The sequence below is a fragment of the Rhea americana genome, unplaced genomic scaffold (genome assembly GCF_003343005.1).
Source record: "Rhea americana isolate MKP2758 unplaced genomic scaffold, rheAme1 scaffold_272, whole genome shotgun sequence".
Lineage (NCBI taxonomy): Eukaryota > Metazoa > Chordata > Aves > Rheiformes > Rheidae > Rhea > Rhea americana.
In genome coordinates this window covers 252,463-273,418 of record NW_028186393.1, presented here as the reverse complement: position 1 = coordinate 273,418, position 20,956 = coordinate 252,463, and the positions used below count along the sequence as shown (strand labels likewise).

Sequence of the window (20,956 nt, the reverse complement as noted above, 5' to 3'; positions counted from 1 at the left end):
TCTTTCATCAAATAAAGTTCAAAGCTGGATCTAGAACTGTGAAAGTCTTGAATTAGTAAATACAACAGACCTACCCATCCAAAGTTCTTTTTGTATAAATACATTTATGACCTAAGAATGATTTGGCAGCAACTGACAGCAAGTTGCAAAAATCTCTGAAAAAGCATACTTCTCTTAAAAAAAGAGCAAACAAAAAACCAAACAAAAAACGCAGTTACCTTCATTTTTCAATTATATATGTGTGGTGTGGGAGAACGTACATGATACCTATCAGCATTTATAAAAATTCTTTAATTCAAAAGATAAATAAGTATCATATATTTCACCGTCACTCTTAATATACCTTAATTTATAAAAGGCAATATACCTTTATGGGGTAACTGCAAATGTGCTACTTCTACTGTGCATTTCTATTATTAATAAATGTCTCCTTCYTCTGCATTTTTGTTAAAGAATCAACTGTTTAAAGGAAATATACACTAGACAGAGGGTATAGTACCTTGTTTAAACTCAGTCTGTCACCTGAACTATGGCATTAAYACACAAGAGCATTTCCAGTTCAGTATATGATGTTGAATGTCATATAAACTGCACCAGTTGGATAGGCTCAGCCACTTTTTTGAATATCCAGATGAGTTCTCATCATAACCTTAAAGCTCCATAAGCCTGGAAGAAATTTGCCTGTTCGTAATCTATACACAAAACAACCCTTAAGTAAACCTTCAAATATTAACTTCAGAAACTCTGTATGAAAAAATAACATTATTTCATTACACATATTTATTTAGGAAGATACTTACTGGAGGTCCTTTTGGTCCAGGGAATCCAACAGGTCCCTGAGGCCCTTGTGGTCCCTAGTATTAAAGACAACCAAAGAAGTAAAGTTTTATTCTAGCTGTCATGACATTGAATTGAAAAGTTTGCTTCAGCAGGAAAATACATTAACCTGTAGATAGTATCTGATTGTATGTATAACGCCTGCTCTATATTAGCATAGATATTAGTATCAACCACTCAAATATAGAGAGGTTGGGGAAATTTCCTGAAAGCAATATTGACTGTATAGGAATGTAGTCACAGAAAAGAAAAACTACTTGTACTATTTCTGTATCTGAACCCTGAAACTATGCATAATAAAATAGAAGTAAGTTGGGAATAAGAAATATTGATTTGTACATTGCACAAAGGATGGGAACTAATTCATAGCCTGTTGGTCTTTGTTAACTTTGAATCCAACACTCGTTCTTGGCAGTTCTTATACTCTGATAATATTTCAAGCCATTTTGACAACAGTACAAACTACTTCCAAACACAAAAAGCTTTTCAGAGTTAACAAGAAGTAAGAATAATAATCTTGTTTTCATGAAAAATAGTTGAGATAGTTGGAAAAAAAATTGTGATGCATGAAAATTTTATTTATATAGATATATGTGTGTATGTGAATATATATGGAGAGATAAAATTTTCAGGAAGCATATTTTTAGAAATCTATTTAGAGATGATTATGTGATTCAGTACATTGTGTATATATATGTACATACATATACACACGTACATATATATTTGTATGTGTACATATATATTTACAAAGTACTAGTTTGCATGATCATTTCTAAAGTCCTCATTAAAAGAAATGAAGGCCAACTGTCAAAATTTGTTGCTGATATAATGAATGGAACTCAGTGTCAAGTTATTAAAAGATTTTTTCCTGTTTAGTTTTGCAGTTAGTTTTTTTATTCTCCTGTTTGGCTTTGCAGTAGTACAAGATCTATCCTGGTCTAGTTGGTATATAGTGTGTGGTTTTACTAAGCCATCAGCTGAAAAAATATGTCAGAAATGGTGGTTTGAAATTTAATGCAAAGATCTGAAGTGGGAGGCCACATCTACCAAGTTATGCTACCTTTTTGCTCCTGTGATAAAGCATCAACTGTCTCAGGTCCTAAAGCCTCATTCACTGAAGCCGTGGCTCAGCGCCAGAGTGCAGCTGCCTCTTGCAGCAAGCCATCCACTGTGTGCCTGGAGCTGAGGGAGAAGACTCTCTGCTTCCAGCCTGGGAGAATTTGTCTTTAAAAGAATCTGATTCTAGGGYAGGCCTTGATTATACTGTGTAACTAAAACTGAGTCAACTAAGAAGTGCTAAGCAGAGGAACAAATCTTTCTGTGATCTACCTATCATTTTTATTTTCTCTCCTCAAAATGGTGGTAAAGCATTTGTTACATCTAGGTTTTTTTGAAACCACCACAACTCACAAATAGGCTCTGTTTTTCTTTTCCTTCCTTTTCTTTTTTTTTTCCTTTTTCTTCTTCTTTTCTTTCTTTCTTTTTGATACTGCTGCCTCTGTGAGCAAATGACTTTTTCTCATTTGTTTCTGGATATAATAAACTTTCAACAGAAAAAGGAGAAGTTTTATAGAGGAAAACTATTAAAATAGATTTAACTATTCTAAAAAAATATTACAAAAGAAATTGGTCCCTCTCAGGAACTGAGTTATAAGAGCAGAACCCAAAGTTTTTCTCTTAGAAGTACTTTCTCATAAATCCCTGTTGCACTTTGATTATACTTAAGATTTTTAAGGAAAGAAGATTAACTTTTTTTAAATTCACAGTATCRCTTACAGATTTCAAGATACTGAGTTGATGGTTTATGCAAAAATAAAACTTTAGAATACTCACAACATGTTACTAAATTTTCATTATCTGTTTTGTTATTAAATTTCATTCTAATGGTAGCCATAGAAGACAGATTACTTAATATTTACATGTTAGGTACCTGAAACAATCTAAACTGAATAGAAATGACATTTTTAATTTTTGGCTGATATTCACCCCTACTCCAAAGCAAATGAACACTTTACACTAACACTGCACAAATGACTTGAGATGTCGGGTTCCGTGACACTTCATTTCTATGCTTTAATCTATTTCTCTCCAGGATTACTTTCATCCTGGATTGATCTGCTCATTGTTTTAGCCCCCTCACTGCTCCTCTTCTGCATAACCTCTTGACATTGCCAGCAAAATCCTCCTTCATGAAGTTCTGCTTTTCAGCTTCTGGCAGTTTGTCTCTGGTTTTCCCCTTCAGTGTGAAGTAATCTATGCTTCCTTCCTTGGACTGATACTTCCTATGCCTAGTTCTTAGTTCACTCATTCCTCCCTTGACTCCCAGCTTCCTGCCCCTATACTTCTCCCATAGTGCTACATCATTCCTGTTTCACCTAAACTTTCCGCTTATTGCTGCTGTCTATGTTCCACTTGGTACATCGTCTTTTGCTTGACAAATAGGTAGTCTCTGCCTCTTACTGCAGCCTCCTTTCAGGGTGCTGTCTTCCATATGTACTGGCTACCATATAGTTCGCCAACCATCAACCCCCTGCTCCATTCTACCCCTCCATCTTACTCTTAACCACTGCCCTGCTCTACTAACCATTTTGATAGACACTCAAGTAATCATGTTCTACTTCAGGAATGAAAGAGTTAAAAAGATGAGTATGAAAGGTCTTCAGTCAGCTTTTGCTTACAGTGTACTTGGTATTATTTTCTGCATATGCTTTAAGGGCTTTCAATCAACAGGACAGGCATCCTTTTAGTAAGCAGAAAACGTGGAATTTACCCTTCCTTTTAGATATGAAGGCCCTTGCATTCCTTTATGTGTATATAGTAGAAGGATGTTTATTAATATGTTGCTTGCAACTAGTAGGGATAAAACAAACAAAATTAACCTTAATTAGCTTTTGCAGACACTGTGAAATTTTCAGATTTGTAGAACACACTTGTGCTTTTGTTAGTTTTGTTAGGTATGTTCTTATCTCCAGTAATCAACTCAACCAAAACATGTTGCCTGATCTTTTGGTCTTTCTGTTTTTTAATTGCTTAGTCATTCCAACAAAATCAGTTTTCTGTTGTTTTGCCAATATTATTGCACAAGGTGTGCATGCACTCAGTAGTGTAACAATGTGACATTATGGAACATGGAAAGACCCATTTAACTTCACTATCTGAGTAGGATTTCATGTGCTGCTATTACAAATATTATTTATTAATATTGTTCTTCTGTACACTGCTGTGTAATGATTAGACTATATATTGGATTTGTGTATTGATTAGTAATATAATAGTAAGCAGAAAATTTTATTTCAGCAAGCACAATAGGATTTTTCAAGCACACAGAAAATAGGTTGAAGGGAATTCTTAGCTGATCAGAACAAAAAAAATCTGCAGCTTCAACAAAGAAGCTCCTAGAGATGGCTGAGTTATTTATAAATCCCATAAACAAGCAGTAAGATGTAGTAGGTGGGGCATTCTTAAGAGCACAGGCTGACAAGTCCAACTGTAATTTGCATAGATATATTATATAAAGTGTGGGTGTAATCTCTGCCCTATTTGTACAAAACTGAGCTACAAATGGAAGCAGCAGCTTTCAGCACACTTCAGGTCACTCATACCTAACTTTACGAGAAGTAGACCATTGGAATTCAGGTTTTGTTAGTTATGGTTACTCTGGTCAAAAAAGGGCAAAGACATGAGTAGAAGAAATAACAAACCAACCCTCCAATCCCCAAACCACAATCGTGAATGGTGGAGAATAACAACATGTACACAAATAGCTCTCTTAGGCATACCCTTTCACCTGGTGGGCCAGGAGGACCATCATTGCCTGCAGTACCCTAGAAAGGAAAGACAATATGTTCAAAGATGAAATCTCTACTTTCTTTAAAAGAGACAGCCTGCAGCCATTCTGTACAGTGGGTCTGACAATTACCTTCAGACCTGGTTTGCCAGTGGGACCTCTGGGACCTCTTGAGCCTCTTGGACCCTGTCAATTTAACAAACAGATGCAGCTGATAGGTGCGAATAGGTAACAAATCCAAATCATCAACATTCTTTATAGTATAATGGAGAACAGCATATAGAAATGCTTTTAAACTGCAAAGCAAATTACATACTGTTGGTCCTCGTTGTCCTCTTGGGCCTGGTTTGCCATGTAATCCCTATAAAGAAAAGTTCACACAAATTATTTCAGCAGACAATAGCTTTGTGAGATAAAGTTTTTCTATCGAAGTGGAGGCAGAGTTCAACTCCCTTACGTTTAAATGCTATTTTATATTTAAGTGTCTGCTTTGCAATTTAATTTACAGATATATGGCCCTTGATAAAATTGATTATCTTCCTGAGTTCTCTGAGACTTTTAGCTAAATGCACCAAATTTGCCTCAGAGTCAGATTCTGTCATAGGCAGTGGGACATTTCAAAAAAATAGTAGTGAAGATGTCGCACAACATGCAAAATCCTTCTGCAGCAGTCTACAAGACCTAGCAGCGTTTCCAATGTAACAGCCTTGAAGACAGCGCTTCCAGATTCTGCTGGACAGTTCCACAGGTTAACAGAGAAAAGAAAGGTCAATCCTCTCCTTTTCATAAATGAAACAGGGATTACAACAGCTACCAGGATGCTGCACACTTGCACAGAGATACAAAAGCTGTCAGAATGCTAACCCTTAATTTTTTGCTCTAATGTATCTCCTACCCATATGCTACAGATTCCTTTCTTTAGGCTTGGATTTACTAAAGTCGTGCATTCTAATGCAAAGAAGCTTAAAATTCAGGAGCATATTCTTCAGATAGAAAAAGAAACTTACTGACCAGTACTTGCTAATTTGTGTGGTGAACAGAAGAGCAACAAAAAGTTACTGGAGAGGTCTTTGTATAAAGGTTGTTTTTATTTAAAAAAACAATTAAATCCACATGCCTGTTGTTTCTTGAGGGTTTTTGTTTTATTTTTATATGAATCTTATCTCATTTATCAAAATAAAAATGAGGTATTGTTTTACAAAGCTACTGGGGTTGTAAACTATTCAGGAACAATGACTGTCTTTCCTAATACCAGTGTGTGTGGTAGCACAGCACACACTGATATGCCTTTTGACAATATTAATAGTAAGAAATACTTCAAATAATAAAAAAAAAGTAGTTAATCGTATCTCACTGATGTTCAGCACAACACTTAAACACACATGAAGTTTGATGGTATTAATTATATAGTTAGTACCCTCCCTGAATTGAAAGTTCTTTGAAGGCCTGATAATGGATCATTTTCATAGTTAAGTCTGTTCCTTGATGTATTATGCTTTTGTTTCTTTTAAATCTGATATCCTGATTAGCAGTTATATCTCATTTTCCCCTGAACATTATGTTTTATTCCCTGTAGCTATCCCATAATAACACATCTTTATCGCAGTTAAAATAATACAGGAACAATCTAAACTATGTATCAGCAACTGCAAATGCAATTAGCTTTTTTATGTTTCATGTTAAAAAATTTGAATTTCTGCTTCTGTTTTCATGCTGCAAACTAAAATAGATTTTAAGTGCAATAGTGATATACATTCCTTCAGTTTGACTTAATGCCACATTGATCTCCTATCATCTATGAATTCTGACTCATCTTTTCACTTTTTACAATTTCATCAGCTTTCTAACAACATAATCAGCTATGTTTAAGTGAGCTTTAGAAACAACAGTACAGTCACCTTCTTTCTAACATGTATCTCTTTTTTGTGGTTTGAAGAACATGTGTAACAAATTTCCCCCAACCTGCTTCAAGTAAATAAAGCACAAAAAGCTGTCACTTTGCATTGACTTGATGATAGTACATGCTCTTGTATGGTATATTTGCATTTCCAAAGCTGAGGCTATAAAAAAGCGTGTGGTAAATCAGAGTACTTTGGAAATACAAACTGAGTTCCCTTGAGGGTGTATTGCATAGTAGCATAATAATTTAGGGGATACAGGAAAATAGTCACTGCCAGCTCATTCAGCTGAATTCTTTTCTCTTTTTCAAATATGTAACTACAGAATAAGATACCCTGTGAGAAAGTGCCTGAGTTTCTGTATACTTCGGTTAATGCCTTAAAGAGTGAAAACTTGTATCTCAGTATTTTATGTAACTGTAGGAGTTGATCCTAAGTAGAAGTCCTGCTTTTTCTATTGTTCTTTTGATAATAGCTTGTATTCCTTAGGTTTCAGTGACTTCTTCATAGCAGTGAGTTCCACATAGTTAATTAGGTATCATGCAAACATGATTATCATACCCTTGCACCTTTCTCTCCATTGGCACCAGGAAATCCTGGGAAACCGGTTGAGCCCTATGTAAGAAACCAACGTAAATATCAGAAAACATCAATAACAAAATTATTGTATAGGCAACATTTAATTTACATGTGAGGCATACCTCCAAAGTGACGTATATTGTACATCACACATAATTTGCAAGTGTGGCAGCTCTGCTGAATATCTGTAAATTAACTTACCACAATGCCTCAAGTCCTGAATGCAATGCAAAAAACATCAACACATAGAATACACATTATTTATCATCTTCTTAGACTGTAAAGTATTCACTAAATAGGTAATACTTTTTAACAATAGGAAAGAGATCATTAGCAGCCCACTGGAAATAACTGTAATTGTATCTGGAAAAAAAAAGGAACAAAAAACAAGGCTCTACCATCTAGCTCACAGTATAATAATTCTTTTGTAAAGTAACTCCATGCAAAGTAACTGTAAAGTACTGCCATATCAGAAGAGTGGTCCTGTTGTAGATAATTTCTTGTGCTTTTTTTCACTGTAACGTGCTTACAACCCACTTGTCTTGTCAGCAGAATTTATGGAGAGATTGATTCTATATATAGAAAATGTTTACAGGAACTATTCCCACTTCTCCTTTTACTCCTTCTTCCTTCTGTTTAATGTTCACTCTAATCTGAATCCTACTATTTTCTTTTTTACTTCTGGTATACAGCTCCAGAGGGAGAGCAGACTTATAAGCTGCCAATGTATTAATTTGTCACAAGGGACTCAGGGTCAAATAGGTGATAGACTTGATAAATTATGCTTTCAAATTACAGGAGATTAAAATCAAAACATTGTTTGATTTGACCAGCTAGTAAAACAACTGACCACACTCTGCATAGACTACCTGCTGTGATAATGTATCTATAGCTGTACATCTTGCTATTAGTATTTTAGTGGCTTAACAACCAATTTCTAAAATGCAGACAACAAGAAATTTTATCTTAAGTTTTTGTTGTCTTCACTAAAAATTCAATCAGTACCTTTTTATTTTTCTCTTTTTCTTACTTATATTTGCCTTTTAATAAATCTTACTTAGCACAAGTCATTCCAATTATTCATTAACTGGATAGGTTTGGGGACAGTACAATTTAACTGACAGTGATTCTATCGAAAACTTGGCTGATATTCATTGGTGGCAGAAAATGTGTGAGTTTTTTTTTTTCTTTCTGAAATTCTTCACTGGTTTTGACTTAAAGTATGAATAAAATCTGTGCAAATTCTATTCAGTGAAACCCAAGCACATTCTTTAGGGGGAATGAAAACATACTCAAATGTTCAGGCACCAATGGGTGTGATTTGGTTGCAAGTATCTTATATATACAGTACTTTCTGCAACTGTGTTAATGAAGAGGGACTGAACTGGAGAAAATATATCTTGAAAATTATCAGATAATGTTAGTAATCTAAGAACAACTCTTAGAAGTTAAAAAAAACCCGAACAAGCAAATAACTAATAGCAAAAATAGCAGTGTGAATCTTCTCAGCAATTCTGTGACAGGACTTCTTATTTCCTTTACACAGTCAGTACATTTTTCTGCTGTTTTCCTTTTCTCATTCTCTTGTGTTAATTTGAACTGGACTGTGAATAAATTTCAAACGACTTGATGTACTGTAGCTGCCATTACTCTTTCTTGGAAGTTACTGTGACAAATTAGAAGAAATTTGTGAACAGTGAATTCCGCTTGAGAACTATTTTCAATTTTAATTTGATGAAAATTTAATGTAATGAAATTCTTGATCAATTGTTTGCTGAAGAATCAGTCAAATTTTATTTGAAGCTTCACATCATTTTTGTTCTTAGAACTGAATAATGTAAAAACTCTTTGATCTTAGACTTCTCAAAAGACAGTTCTGATGTAAGGGAGATAAAATGAGAGATTGAAATCTCAGGCATTTGGGCTAAAAGGCAGAAGCAAAAGATTTTCCTCAAGGTGAATATTCATCATGAATATTTTCCTGATATGGTTTTGATATTTTTCATTAACATGGAATGTTCAGTGAATAAATACTGTTCAGATTGTTCATTCAGTTGATTGAAAATACAGGCCAGAGTCAGAAAAACACTTTGTTGCTTAGCCAGATAGAAAGTTGTATTTCTGCCAAAAAATTATTTTGAAAATAAGAATAGACCCCAAATTAGACAAAATGGAGGATTTCACTGGAGGGTACTTTTTCATTTGTATGGAAGGGGTAGGAGATTCCTTTACTTGCAGTGTTTCCCTAGACGACTCATCTTTGAGACAATCTAAAGATCCAAAGTCTCCCTCATGGTCTTCTCTACAGTGGGAAATGTCTGTAGAATAGTGGTATTTTTTAATTTTTTGTTTCCTACTAATCTTAGAGAGTTCTCTGAAGTTTAAAAAAATACATTAATTTAGCATGCCCATTTCCTAAAGCTGTGTTAGGATGATAGTTCTAAAAATGTGTTTTTCCATTCTAAAAATGGAAATATTTAAGTCTTCACTTAGACCAGAAAAAACCTACATATTTTCTATTGCAAACAAAACATGAAGGACAGTGGAAGAATAGATGTAGGCACATAAATCAACATAAAACAACTGGGTCACAAGTTTGTCTAAACAGAAGCAAAGGGAACACACGACAAAACTGTAAATGAAAATATGTTGCAAAGAAATATGGCTAATCTTTCTGTGGCTAATGGAAGTAGCAGTAATGAGAAATGGAAACATCATACTACGTCCCTATCAGCATCCATTTTGTGGTCAATATAGTGCTCATTCTGTTTCAAACATATCAGCAGCTCCTTTTTTTCCAACATCATGTAATGTATGCCTGCCTGATGCTGACACAGAACCACAACTCATGCAAGGTTGGCAAAGGTCTGAAGGCAGTGGAGTTAAGAGAGGGGGAGCCAGTGGAGACCTAACATTTTTAAAGATTTTAATTCAGAACATGATTGTCCAGAAAGTAAATGTGAAGAACAGCACATGTTTTGATTTTCACTCCCTGATCCTCCAGACACATGAATAAAAGAATAATTGCCATTGTGACTAATTTTCTGCACTATCAGAAAACCAAGACCACTTACCTTTGGACCTTGTCTTCCTGGATATCCTGGCAATCCTGGTACACCAAGCTTACCCTGCAATAAAATGACAGGGTTAAATTATATTTGCTCATGCTCCTTAGTTGTTTAGCATATTTCTATAGAAAAATGTTTTCCACAATTTAGAGTAGTGATATTTTATGAAATATAATATTTAATGAAATCTACTACTTCTTTTAATTGTTAAACAACAGAGAAATAGTTAACTGGTTTAGTTCTCAAAATCTAAAAAAAAAATCCTATTCCAATGAATGAATTCAGCAAAGCCAGTATCTCTGCATCTTTTTGTTTTCACAAAATGTCATGTATTTCTTTGGGGAAGAGGCCACTAAACTATTAATATCTTCTAATAAATCAAGTTGTTACCAGGCTTTAATGAGAATCGATTTTTTTTAACTTCATACTGYACAATGGCTGCTTTGCTTTCCATAGAACTTTCATGAATAAACATTTGAAGCAGTAGCTTATTACTTTTTGAGAATATGGTGAATCATACTCCACTAACTGTTTGATAGGAATAGCTTTATCAACAAATATGGTTGCCTTGCTATGTTCGGAAGAGACAACAGGATGAACAGTTTGATCAACACTGACATTGCCCATTCTTAGAAATGAAATAAGGTGCCACATGGAGTTTGTCTCTTCAGACCTTTAGTGATGAGTGATGGCTTGTCACCTTCAACGGTAGGGGAGAGTAACTTCAGTCTTTGAGAGATGGGAGCTCTAACTATTCTAAATACAATCCATGTTGCAGGCTATCACATTTTGGGAAAGATCTCCATGGGAAAGACATGACTGCAAAATACAAAATGGTACTTAGCAGTAATCTTAGATGATGGAAAAGAGAGAGAAAAGACCTCCTGCATAGGAAAGAATTTGGCAAAATAAACAAGTTTATCCTTGAAAAAATACAGCACATGAATAAAGGAGTTGTGAATTATCATATTCATGTAAGGGCATGTCTCTGGCTGAGACCTTATTAAAGAAGAGTTCCATTTATAAAAATAATTATAATACTGAAGAGTTCCATTTATAAAAATAATTATAATGCTGCCAGTTATGTGTCACACTGAAACATGCTGCATGCATTAGAATGATTTAAAAGTTTTGCAGCATGACAGTGAAGGAAACTCTGAAATTCAGTGCGAGTTTTGTCACAGATTTTTTGATTGAGAAAGGCCCAGCCGTCTAGATTGTGTGTGGATATGGATGTTTTTTGATAAGCTCCTTTCTGATAAGCTTTTTGATAAGCTCATTCTTTCTGTACAATACTTTGCATTTTCATTATTAAGCGAATCTAGTCCTACCCTACTTGGGGAAGAGAGTTTTCGTATCACAGGATCGGCTGGATGTAGAGGACAAGAGACTACTGTGGTACTTTCAGTCAACAGAAGAGTAGTTAGTCCTGATGAGCAAAGAACACTATGACTTTGCACAAAAGAAAGGTCAGAATAAATAATAAAGGGGATGGGACACAGATAGTGGCTCTTAAAGGCACTTCCTTGTGGAGAGATATAAAAATTAACAAAGATTATTTTCGCCTTCATGCTAAAGTAAATGTCACAAGAACCACCACATAGAATTCCTCTCTAACCCACTGCATCATAGCAGAGTATCCACAGAAGATGTTTGACTTTCAATAGGCAATAAAAGGAATACATAAATGGGAAAACTTTGGATTGAAAATTCCAAATCAGTGTTGCTAGCTCCAGTAATTTTCACGTTATCTTATGATTTTTAAGCCTTCAAATTCTGGACTTGTAAGACTGTGAGAGTTCCACATTTTTCACAGTTGAGATGGAAAGCTTGAAAATAGGTACTGGTATTCGCATTAGGTGGAATGGAAAAAAGGAAAAGTAAAAATAATTCAAATTCATATTTAAAAACTAATGACTACAAAACCAAGTTCATGTTTAGAGGGTTTTTTCTTTTCTTTTTTTTTTTTTTTATGCAGGTTCTGAAGACTTAAAGAAAGAGGAATTATTTTGCAGATATCCTCAATCAATTAATTATTTTGCAGATATCATGACAGCAATACTATTTTTTTGTAAGAGTCTTAATATTCTTACATTTTCATCAGGTCACCTATACTGAAAATCATCTTTACCATGATATATGCAATCCTCTTTGAAGTATGAACCATGTTGTAGGTGAAGATAATACATCTCTTGTTATAAAGATTGTTTTGTTGATCTAGTTAAACATTGAGTACGCTGGCATTCTGATGAACTCAATTTGCATTGGCGTAGGAGAATAGTCTTAGATTTCCTTTTGTTATATTTGTGATTCTTGGCCTTGTTAACAGCTAGCATGATATCTTTCAAATTTTAGGGAGCATTAATTCATAAATAATTCCTAATAGTTAAGTAAAGCTGAAAAAAAYATATTTTTTTGAATAAGTGAACTGAGCTTTTGGATATGTTGTTTTGTAACAGCTTACGAAATACATTGGACTCAAATTGTAACCCTAACCTCTTTCTGAACCTTCTACTAATAACATACTTAGAGAAAGTAGTAACTTTGATGAAAGCAGGTTTGTTCCCAAGTTTACTGATTACATTTTGTCTTACTGTCAAAACTCTTGGCTGTGAACCTTATTAGCTCTTTTTAATAGTACCATACACATAGTTAAGAGTTCAATGTATACTTTTAAATACTATATATAGATAAAGACAGATAGAATAATTAAACTTGATGTTAGATGGGATGTTGCTAGGCAAGTACAAATTGGTCCTATCTAAAAGACAGAGAAACTGAGAAAAACAAATGTAAAATGCTTTCTGTCTTATTATTTTCAAGACAACCAGCATTAAAACCATAGTTTATCAATAAAATTTAGTTGCAAATATTTTCAACAGCATCATCTCACTTTTTTTGAAATATAATGTAGATATATCTGAATCTTCATTTTTTTTTATCATTCTTACGATAAAAGTCTTATTTTATTTTATCGTTCCTTTGCAGCTAACCAAAATGCCACAGCTGAAATCAACTTTCTTTTCTGATGCTATGACCCAGTGAAATATGTTCCCTGCACATCTGTTCCTCAGTCTCCTTTCCCTCCTCTATATTATCTCAAGTCATTTCAGGGGGGTTTTGTTGAAATGAGAATTCTATAGAGATTTGTATTTCTCCTATGTTTGTGTTTGTTCTCTCCTGCACTTCATATCGCCTTACTTTAATCACTCTTCCCTTTTAACAGCTCCTTTCACTTTTGCCAATCCTGTTTTGGATTTTTATTCAGGATATGTTTTCTATTTTAAACAATCTTTATTTCATAATTTGCTGTAATATGACTTTGAATATTAATGCACCCTCCAGCAGTATCTTCTTCCCTCCTAGGGCCCAACTATTTACTCTGCATCCTATGTTTTTTAGCTGGTGTGCATGGTAGGCAATTTATGATAAGGATTTAGCTCCCTTACAGTGTTATAATGATTTTTGTATACTTAAAAAGTAACAATTACCAATTCCTATTTAAATTTGAACTCTAGTGGTTTGCCTTAGTAATGTCTTATAAAACCACTCTCAGGTAGCTAAAGGGACATCTTCAAGATCCATAGGYCTGTTTTTCTAGTGAAGATGATTGTGGGCTCCACATACATTATGAGGCAATGATATGTTTATGTTATCTGCCTACTGACCTTTTCCCCAGCTGGACCAGCRGCACCTGGGTCCCCAGATGGGCCTGCTCGACCTTTTGGACCTTCTGGGCCGTCTTCTCCCCGTGGACCTGGCTGGCCAACTTCTCCCTGAAATATAACATCATGTAAATATGGAACAATTGACTGTGTGCATCTAACAGCAAGTCTACCTACAATTAGTTGAACATGAAATTTTCAGGAGAAATAAACGGAGATAAGGAAAATACCACTGCTTAATCAATGAAAATGCACATAAGTTAGCCACAAGATGTTATTTCTACAGGTTCTAGAACTCAGCTTCCTTGCCTGAAGAGAATGGGTTTGGAAGCTGTCTATTCTTATTTCTCCTTTCCTAAGTCCTTGTAAAGGCATTCTGAGGGTCTGTATAAGAAAAATGTGTGTTTCTAGGTATTTATGTGGATCCCATTATCACAGTTACGTATGTATACAGACAACAGATGTCAGCCAGCAGCCTCTTGTGAGAAGCTGTCTAGAACCTGCACAACACTATTCTGGAAAGTCAGAGTTCTTCCAAAGGAAGAAAAAAACTTTTTGGCAGAAACTTGCAAGATGCTAATATTGGAATGGAAACACCTTTATTCTAGATAAATTAATTTTTCTTCAGCAAACACCGGACATCTTAGAATCTTGACAGGGATGCCCTCTAGAAAGAAACTTATTGAAAAAGAAATCCAAGATTGACTGTTGATTCACAAGAACCAGTTCTCTGGTCGAAATCTCTGCATACTCAGGGAACAAAAATAATCATGGCTTACTTTATTTTATTTTTGGTTTAAATGCATTGATTAACTTAAATGATCCGTTCAAGAAAATGACAGTTATTCTTTTTAAAATATATGGGCTATCAATAAATGCTTACCCTGTCACCCTTAAGGCCCATGTCACCTTTAAATCCTGGGAAACCATCTTCACCCTAAAGAAGGCAGAAATGCATATATAAAGACTTTTAGTATAAGAGAGATTTTTTTTTTTACTTCAGATAGAATAAAAAATAATTGATAATCTGTTGCTACCAATAGCAATATTAAAATAATTTGCACTGATAAAGTGAGAACTTGATACATCAGAGTATTTTAATAAGGCTATTGCTATTTTAGAGCAAGTATATCAGTACACTATATAAAATGATTGCTTAGCTGGAAAGTTCATAATAGCTGTTTAAAGCCACTTAAAAACTGTTTAAAGATAGAGACAAAATAATTCTTAGGTTTTTTTATGAATCATAAGGTTTTGATTTTTTTTTGTTATCTCCCATTTCAACAAGGCCATCAACCCAATAAAAAATTGGCGGCAAATAATTCAATGTTCTTATTTTCAATGGCAGAATTTTCCTTTTACTTAATTTTTCTTTTAGATGAGTGTCTTAACAGTATCATGTAAGGAACCAAAGAATAGGCTAGTAATGGCAGTGTTTTCTTAATAAAAGAATCTCATTGGGTGATGGGACTGAAAGAAAGTAGAAAAATAAGTAGACATTAATCTTGAATCTGTGTACAGAAGCAAAACAGGTGCACATTATTGTGATTCTTAGTAAAAACTACTTATTTACTGCCTAGCAAGTAGCTGCAGTTAATTTAGTTCATGTCTTTTAGTAGGTCTCCATACTGAAGTACAGTACAACAGACAGTACTTTATCAAATATATAAGTTAGTTCACTAATACAAACAGAAAACTCCAGAGGCAGTGGAGTTTTTCAAGACTTGCTCTAGCATAACTGAAAAAAAGCTTTTGATTCACTCTTTCTCAGTCTCACTTATAATACAACTATAGCTTCAAAGTCCAGATCACAAAAGAATATGGATGGTAGACTTTTGTCTAATGCTCAGTTATACACTGGGAGCAAAGCTCTTCCTGTGACAAATAWGCATACAGTAAAAAGTTTCACTGTGATGCTGTCAGTTTTTTATACACTGAAATAATATTGGGGATTTAGAACCTAAGTAATATTTGACTGCCAATCAACCCAACAGATCAGGAAAGAGTGACAGCATGTTTCAGATATTACAAAAAAATAAGAAAGGCTTTGTATTTCATCATTGCTTTGAAAGACAGGTTTGCATTTTTCACTCCTGGACCAACAAAAGCTTTCTCTTCTCCCTGATCAGTGACAGACAATTAAGAATGCTTGCAAGGCTAGAGCCTTTTTGCTATGTTCAGTATTCAGAAGTTGTCATGTTGCATGCAATAATGCATGCAATAATTGAAGGGGAGGTAGAATCATTCCCTGGTGGTAGACAGCCGATGAGACGTTAGTATTTAAAAAATTCCAAACATGACCAAATCTACTTTTCCAATAGCATGTGTTAATAAAAAAGGATGAAGTAGTCCTTCATGATTCACTTAAAAAAATTACATATATATATATATATATATATATATATATATATATATTTTTTAAAGCCTTTACAGGTAGTCTTCCTGTGTTTTGTAGACGGTAGAAATAAGGTTTATAAGGACATCTTGCATCTCATAAATTAAAAATCCAAGGTGGCATTTCTTAAAACTTAGACAGCAGTGAAAAAGGTAGAGTGCAGAACACAGGAAAAGGTTTTCGTTGTAAAAGCTGCTCAGTTAARCACACGGATAGTAATAATTATATAAGAACAGTCTGCTGCATATTAAGAAGGACGGACCAGGTGAYAACCACTGACCAAATGGTTGCCAAATGAACTGATACTCCCTTCCACCTTTCCCAGTGAGGTTATAGCTATTGAGATCTACAAAAGGTCTATTTTATTCTATGTAGCAAGAGAGAGTTGAACGCTCTATTTCCTCTTCTGCTGTCATAAAAATAAAATAGTTGAAGGATTCTATTCACATCTACTGGTCAGTAGAGAGACAGATCTACTCTGACATCCCTAGAACCATTTCAGATCTAGAGAGGTCTTCTTGACTGATCAGTGTGTTTATTTTTGTTTTCTTACAATGCCTTACCTAGCAAAATAGTATCAGAATGATTTTAATAAAAAAGACTTCTGTATAACAGACCTTTAAATCTCTAGGAGAGCAATCTGTAAAACACCTTTGAGAGATATTTTGAGGTGTTCAAGAGTGTTCAGTGACTTACTGCAGCTGTGAGATCAACTTTTAGGACCACAGAAATGTTGTGGAGATTAAGCTAACCAGCATTTATTGATATATATCCATACCTCTCTATATACATCTTATTTGCATGTGAACCCTGTATTTTGTTCCAGCTAGATTTTAATCGCTCAGCATGGCACAAGAGAAGGTTGCTTTTTTAAACTGTCCAGTCACTGCAGGATTTTAAATATACTTTTGTTTTCTGGATTAGATTTAATAAGCAACCCTAAAGGGAGTCCATGGACTAGACAAACTGTGATTTAGGAAAGCCTGAAAATGTACAGCACCTTTTGTATCTGAGCCTGAAAGACAGATGTCTAATGTTGAAACCAAAGCTTTTTGACAAGAGTCTTCTGCTTTAGAAACATAGATATAAATATGCACACAGCAGCCACTTGAGCCATAAGGCTGAATTTTCCTGTGTGATCAGGTGGTATGAGTGAGGGTGTCTAATCTGTTTAATTCKGAATGCCAAGGAAAGTGGGAATTCAAGCCAGTACTGGCTTGTGCAGTTTCAGCCACTGCARACCATTAGAAGCCAATAAAGACTGCAGCAGGTGGTGTCTGCTCTACTGGGAGGATTTGATCTATGTAGAGAAGTAATGGTATCAGGGGAAAGTAAAAACTTTATTCATGTTTATAGATATGCATCTGACTGGGGCTGTGCATTACTTGGGCAAAGCCAGAGGTCTGGCTCACAAATATCTGGAACTTAAAAAGTTATTGGAAGTTTTGGGTACATAAGAAATACAAAAGCTAGCCTATAGCACTATCAAAATAATAACACCACCACTCTTGTGATCACAAATCTCTCTGATGTGACAAGCTCCTCAGCATCCACTGTAATATCTATTAACAGGAAAGGGGATGTCTAACTCTCCACTTCAGAGCACCTTAGGGAGAAGTTATTTAGAATCCAAAAGCATTCTGATAAATGAATATTTTACATTCACTTTGTATTACTGCTAATAACCATGGAGGTAATTGATTTATGTATGCTCTTAGGGGTAAGGCAACTCTAGCACTATGGAAGAAAACACACTGCAATGAAGGAGATAGAAGAAGCGGCATGAAATAAGGAATGCAAAGAATGAGAAAGGAAGTAAATGCACTCATAGGTTTACCTTTTCACCTTTCGAGCCTTTGAGACCACGGACACCATCAGCTCCCTAAAGAAAAGAATAAAAACAATTATCCACAGTATATAATCAGAAAGAAGGGGTTGGGGGGAAGAATCCAATGATTAAATCTTACCTTTACACCACGAGGACCTGGATAGCCAATTGGACCCTGAGGACCTGGAGGCCCCTAAAATATTTTAGAGTAAAAAACCTTTGTTTGTAGTTGTTAAACAAGAATTTCTCTTCTGAGTCTAATCCTTGTTCTTTCACTATAATGCAGCAGTCTTGTGTGAGACATCAAAATAACACTAGGTTGATAGACTTTTCAGGTTGTCTGCCACTAAGAAAAGTTGCAGTGTCACAAAACATTATTCAACCTCACTATGGAGCTTTTTATAGGTTTACAAACTTGGTTCTATTTTTATTTTTGGGAAACATCTACTCACAATAGAAATAACCTAAAACAATGATCGTTTGTAAACGTAAAATGAACAAATCAGTACCTATTTCAGAGGTACCCTTCTGGAAAAGATTTGTATGTTCATTACAATGATGGCAGAAGTCAAAAGTACAGATCAAAATAATGCTAATAATAAAAATCAAAATCATAGTCTCTTAAAAAAAGGAGGTTTCAAAACTGAAAGTTAAAAGGCTCATGGTACTTAATAGAGACTGGTATCTGGATGCTGTCACATGCCATTTGTTGAGGATTTTACAGATGTTTAATTTCTCTCCTATGCACTCCTTGTCACTTAAAAAAAAAAAAAAAAAAAAAAAAGAGAGAGAGAAGTGGCAGCAAGGAAGCCTGTTAACGTACAGATTTTTGTCTCATGCTGAGCAGCTTGGTTGATTCCCTGATGTTGGAGATTAATATGTGCCATAATCTTTCCCTAATAGGGGTATGAATAAGATTTTTTTTCTCATTTCCAACTGGCTCTTTTCACATCCCTTTAGGCATTTAGTATCTCTGAGAAATGAAGTGTTCTGTCAAATTTGGCTGGAACTAATCAGCAAATTCAAAAGGCACGAGGAACAACTGACAGACAGGTGCTCATACACGTCTATTTTCAAAAYAGATGCTCTTTGTAAGCTTTATTTTCTTAGGAAATCAGGATAAAAATCCCCAAGTCTCTAACAGGTTACTTTATCGTGAACAGATATTAATATGCTGGTATCTGTGGAACTGTACTTTCCAAAATGTCCAAGTGATTCCAGTTGCAGTACTAAAGGAATAGGGTAGTATTCTGGAAAAATAAGGGGCCGTATTTAGGCTTAAGCTAGAGAAAGCTTTAAAGAGTCTAAAAAAACTTCAATGCGTCATTCCAATTAAAAAATTACTTTTCGACTGTCACAGGCTTGAGAGTGACCTAAAAGAAGTCTAATGTATATGAACTTTTTGGTAAATCTTCTGAAGTTCTGAAGAGGTCTAGCAGGTACTATATTATGGAATTGTAAAATCAAGTCATTTGCAAGGTTATTTATATAACATGTATGCTACTTTTATAGATCGCCATTCTGTCAGCTTCCACAATCAGTTTTATTTTAAAAGAGTAATAATATGTAAGTTTATATTATTAATCCTCTCTCCTTAAAATCCTATAAATAAGCTGTCAGCATACATATACTATGARTGCATGATGGAGTTTCTATTATCTTCCTAAACAGTCCTTTCGGAACAAATGCATCACAGATTTGAAAAACTTGCAAAAGMTTTCTTGAAAGCTATGTAAATGTATAAAAAAAGTTTTGAAACTCACCAATGCACCTTTCTCTCCAGACTGACCTTCTTTGCCAGGATGACCCTGATTCAAAAGAAATGTATCTGGTTTGGAAAGCACTCACTTTGGGAAATGATAATTCATTATAAAAATACGCTTATTTTAACACCTGAATTTCATGATATTAAACATCAATTTTTCTGTATAACAACAGTAAAAAAACAAATTTTGAGGAAAGATTTTCCTTTCAATATTGAGTTATTTCAGGAAACAGAGGAAAAGCCAGACAATGATTATGTTAATGTGAATGTTTTCAGGAATATTCTCATCATCCCTTCTTTTCAGTTAATGTTTCAGCAGTTAGAGGATTTAAATGTAGGACACTCTTAGACTTGATTTTTAAACAGGCTAGGTGATACAGCATGAAGACATTCCTAAACCACCTTCAAAAGACTATGGTATTTACTGCAGGAACCAATAAAAGAACTGATCTAGTTTTACTTAACATTCTGCACTACTTGCACACCTTTACTTTAAAGTGTTACTTGCTTTTAAAACAAAATATGTTTATGTTTTAGTTTTTGTTCAGTATTACTGGAGTTAAAAATATGGTGGTATTCAAAATATAATTATTAACCAACCCATTATTTTTCTTTATTACAAAATTTATATTAAAGTGCTGCGAAATTTAATGGCAATTTAATGAAAGTGAATGTGAATAGAAGATTATCATGTACAAGAATCAGTCAGGAATCCTTTTTCTACTTATGTTGATCAGTCTTATTACAAGAGTATAGTAAATTTCTAGCTTTGCCAAGCATGTAGTCCCATATAACATAATACGTAGCCAGTAACTAAAAACGTTCATGTTTTGGTGTCACTGACACACCAAAATATTTTCAGTCTGTCGGATGCGATATGATTTTGAAGTGCTTGTTAATCTTATATGACAAATGTCTAGTGCTTATATTTTATGCTAGCATAGAAAACAGATTAAAATATATGGTTCATTAATTAATGCTGAAAAATAATGATTTTGCTCTAAAGCGTTTGACTTACTAACATCAAATATTTGTTGTTTTTTTTTTTAATGGCACATATGTCAGTGGTTTAATTTTAATCTCCTAGAATATGCTTTTTTGCACACAAGATTTTAAATCCCCACCCAGTAT

General features: G+C 34.4%; 1 protein-coding gene across 2 annotated transcripts in view; it reads right to left on the bottom strand.

Moving 5' to 3' along the window:
• COL11A1 (collagen type XI alpha 1 chain) overlaps nucleotides 1-20,956 on the bottom strand; it is a 161,869-nt gene that overhangs the window by 62,811 nt on the left and 78,102 nt on the right. For both annotated transcript variants that reach the window (XM_085308266.1, XM_085308265.1), the window contains 11 exons: nucleotides 19,824-19,868; nucleotides 18,200-18,253; nucleotides 18,070-18,114; nucleotides 14,721-14,774; nucleotides 13,841-13,948; nucleotides 10,179-10,232; nucleotides 7,087-7,140; nucleotides 4,944-4,988; nucleotides 4,760-4,813; nucleotides 4,620-4,664; nucleotides 801-854 (listed from right to left, as the gene is read on the bottom strand). In XM_085308266.1, coding sequence (XP_085164392.1) covers nucleotides 801-854; nucleotides 4,620-4,664; nucleotides 4,760-4,813; nucleotides 4,944-4,988; nucleotides 7,087-7,140; nucleotides 10,179-10,232; nucleotides 13,841-13,948; nucleotides 14,721-14,774; nucleotides 18,070-18,114; nucleotides 18,200-18,253; nucleotides 19,824-19,868 — 612 coding nt within the window. The remainder of the gene's footprint in view (nucleotides 1-800; nucleotides 855-4,619; nucleotides 4,665-4,759; nucleotides 4,814-4,943; nucleotides 4,989-7,086; nucleotides 7,141-10,178; nucleotides 10,233-13,840; nucleotides 13,949-14,720; nucleotides 14,775-18,069; nucleotides 18,115-18,199; nucleotides 18,254-19,823; nucleotides 19,869-20,956) is intronic.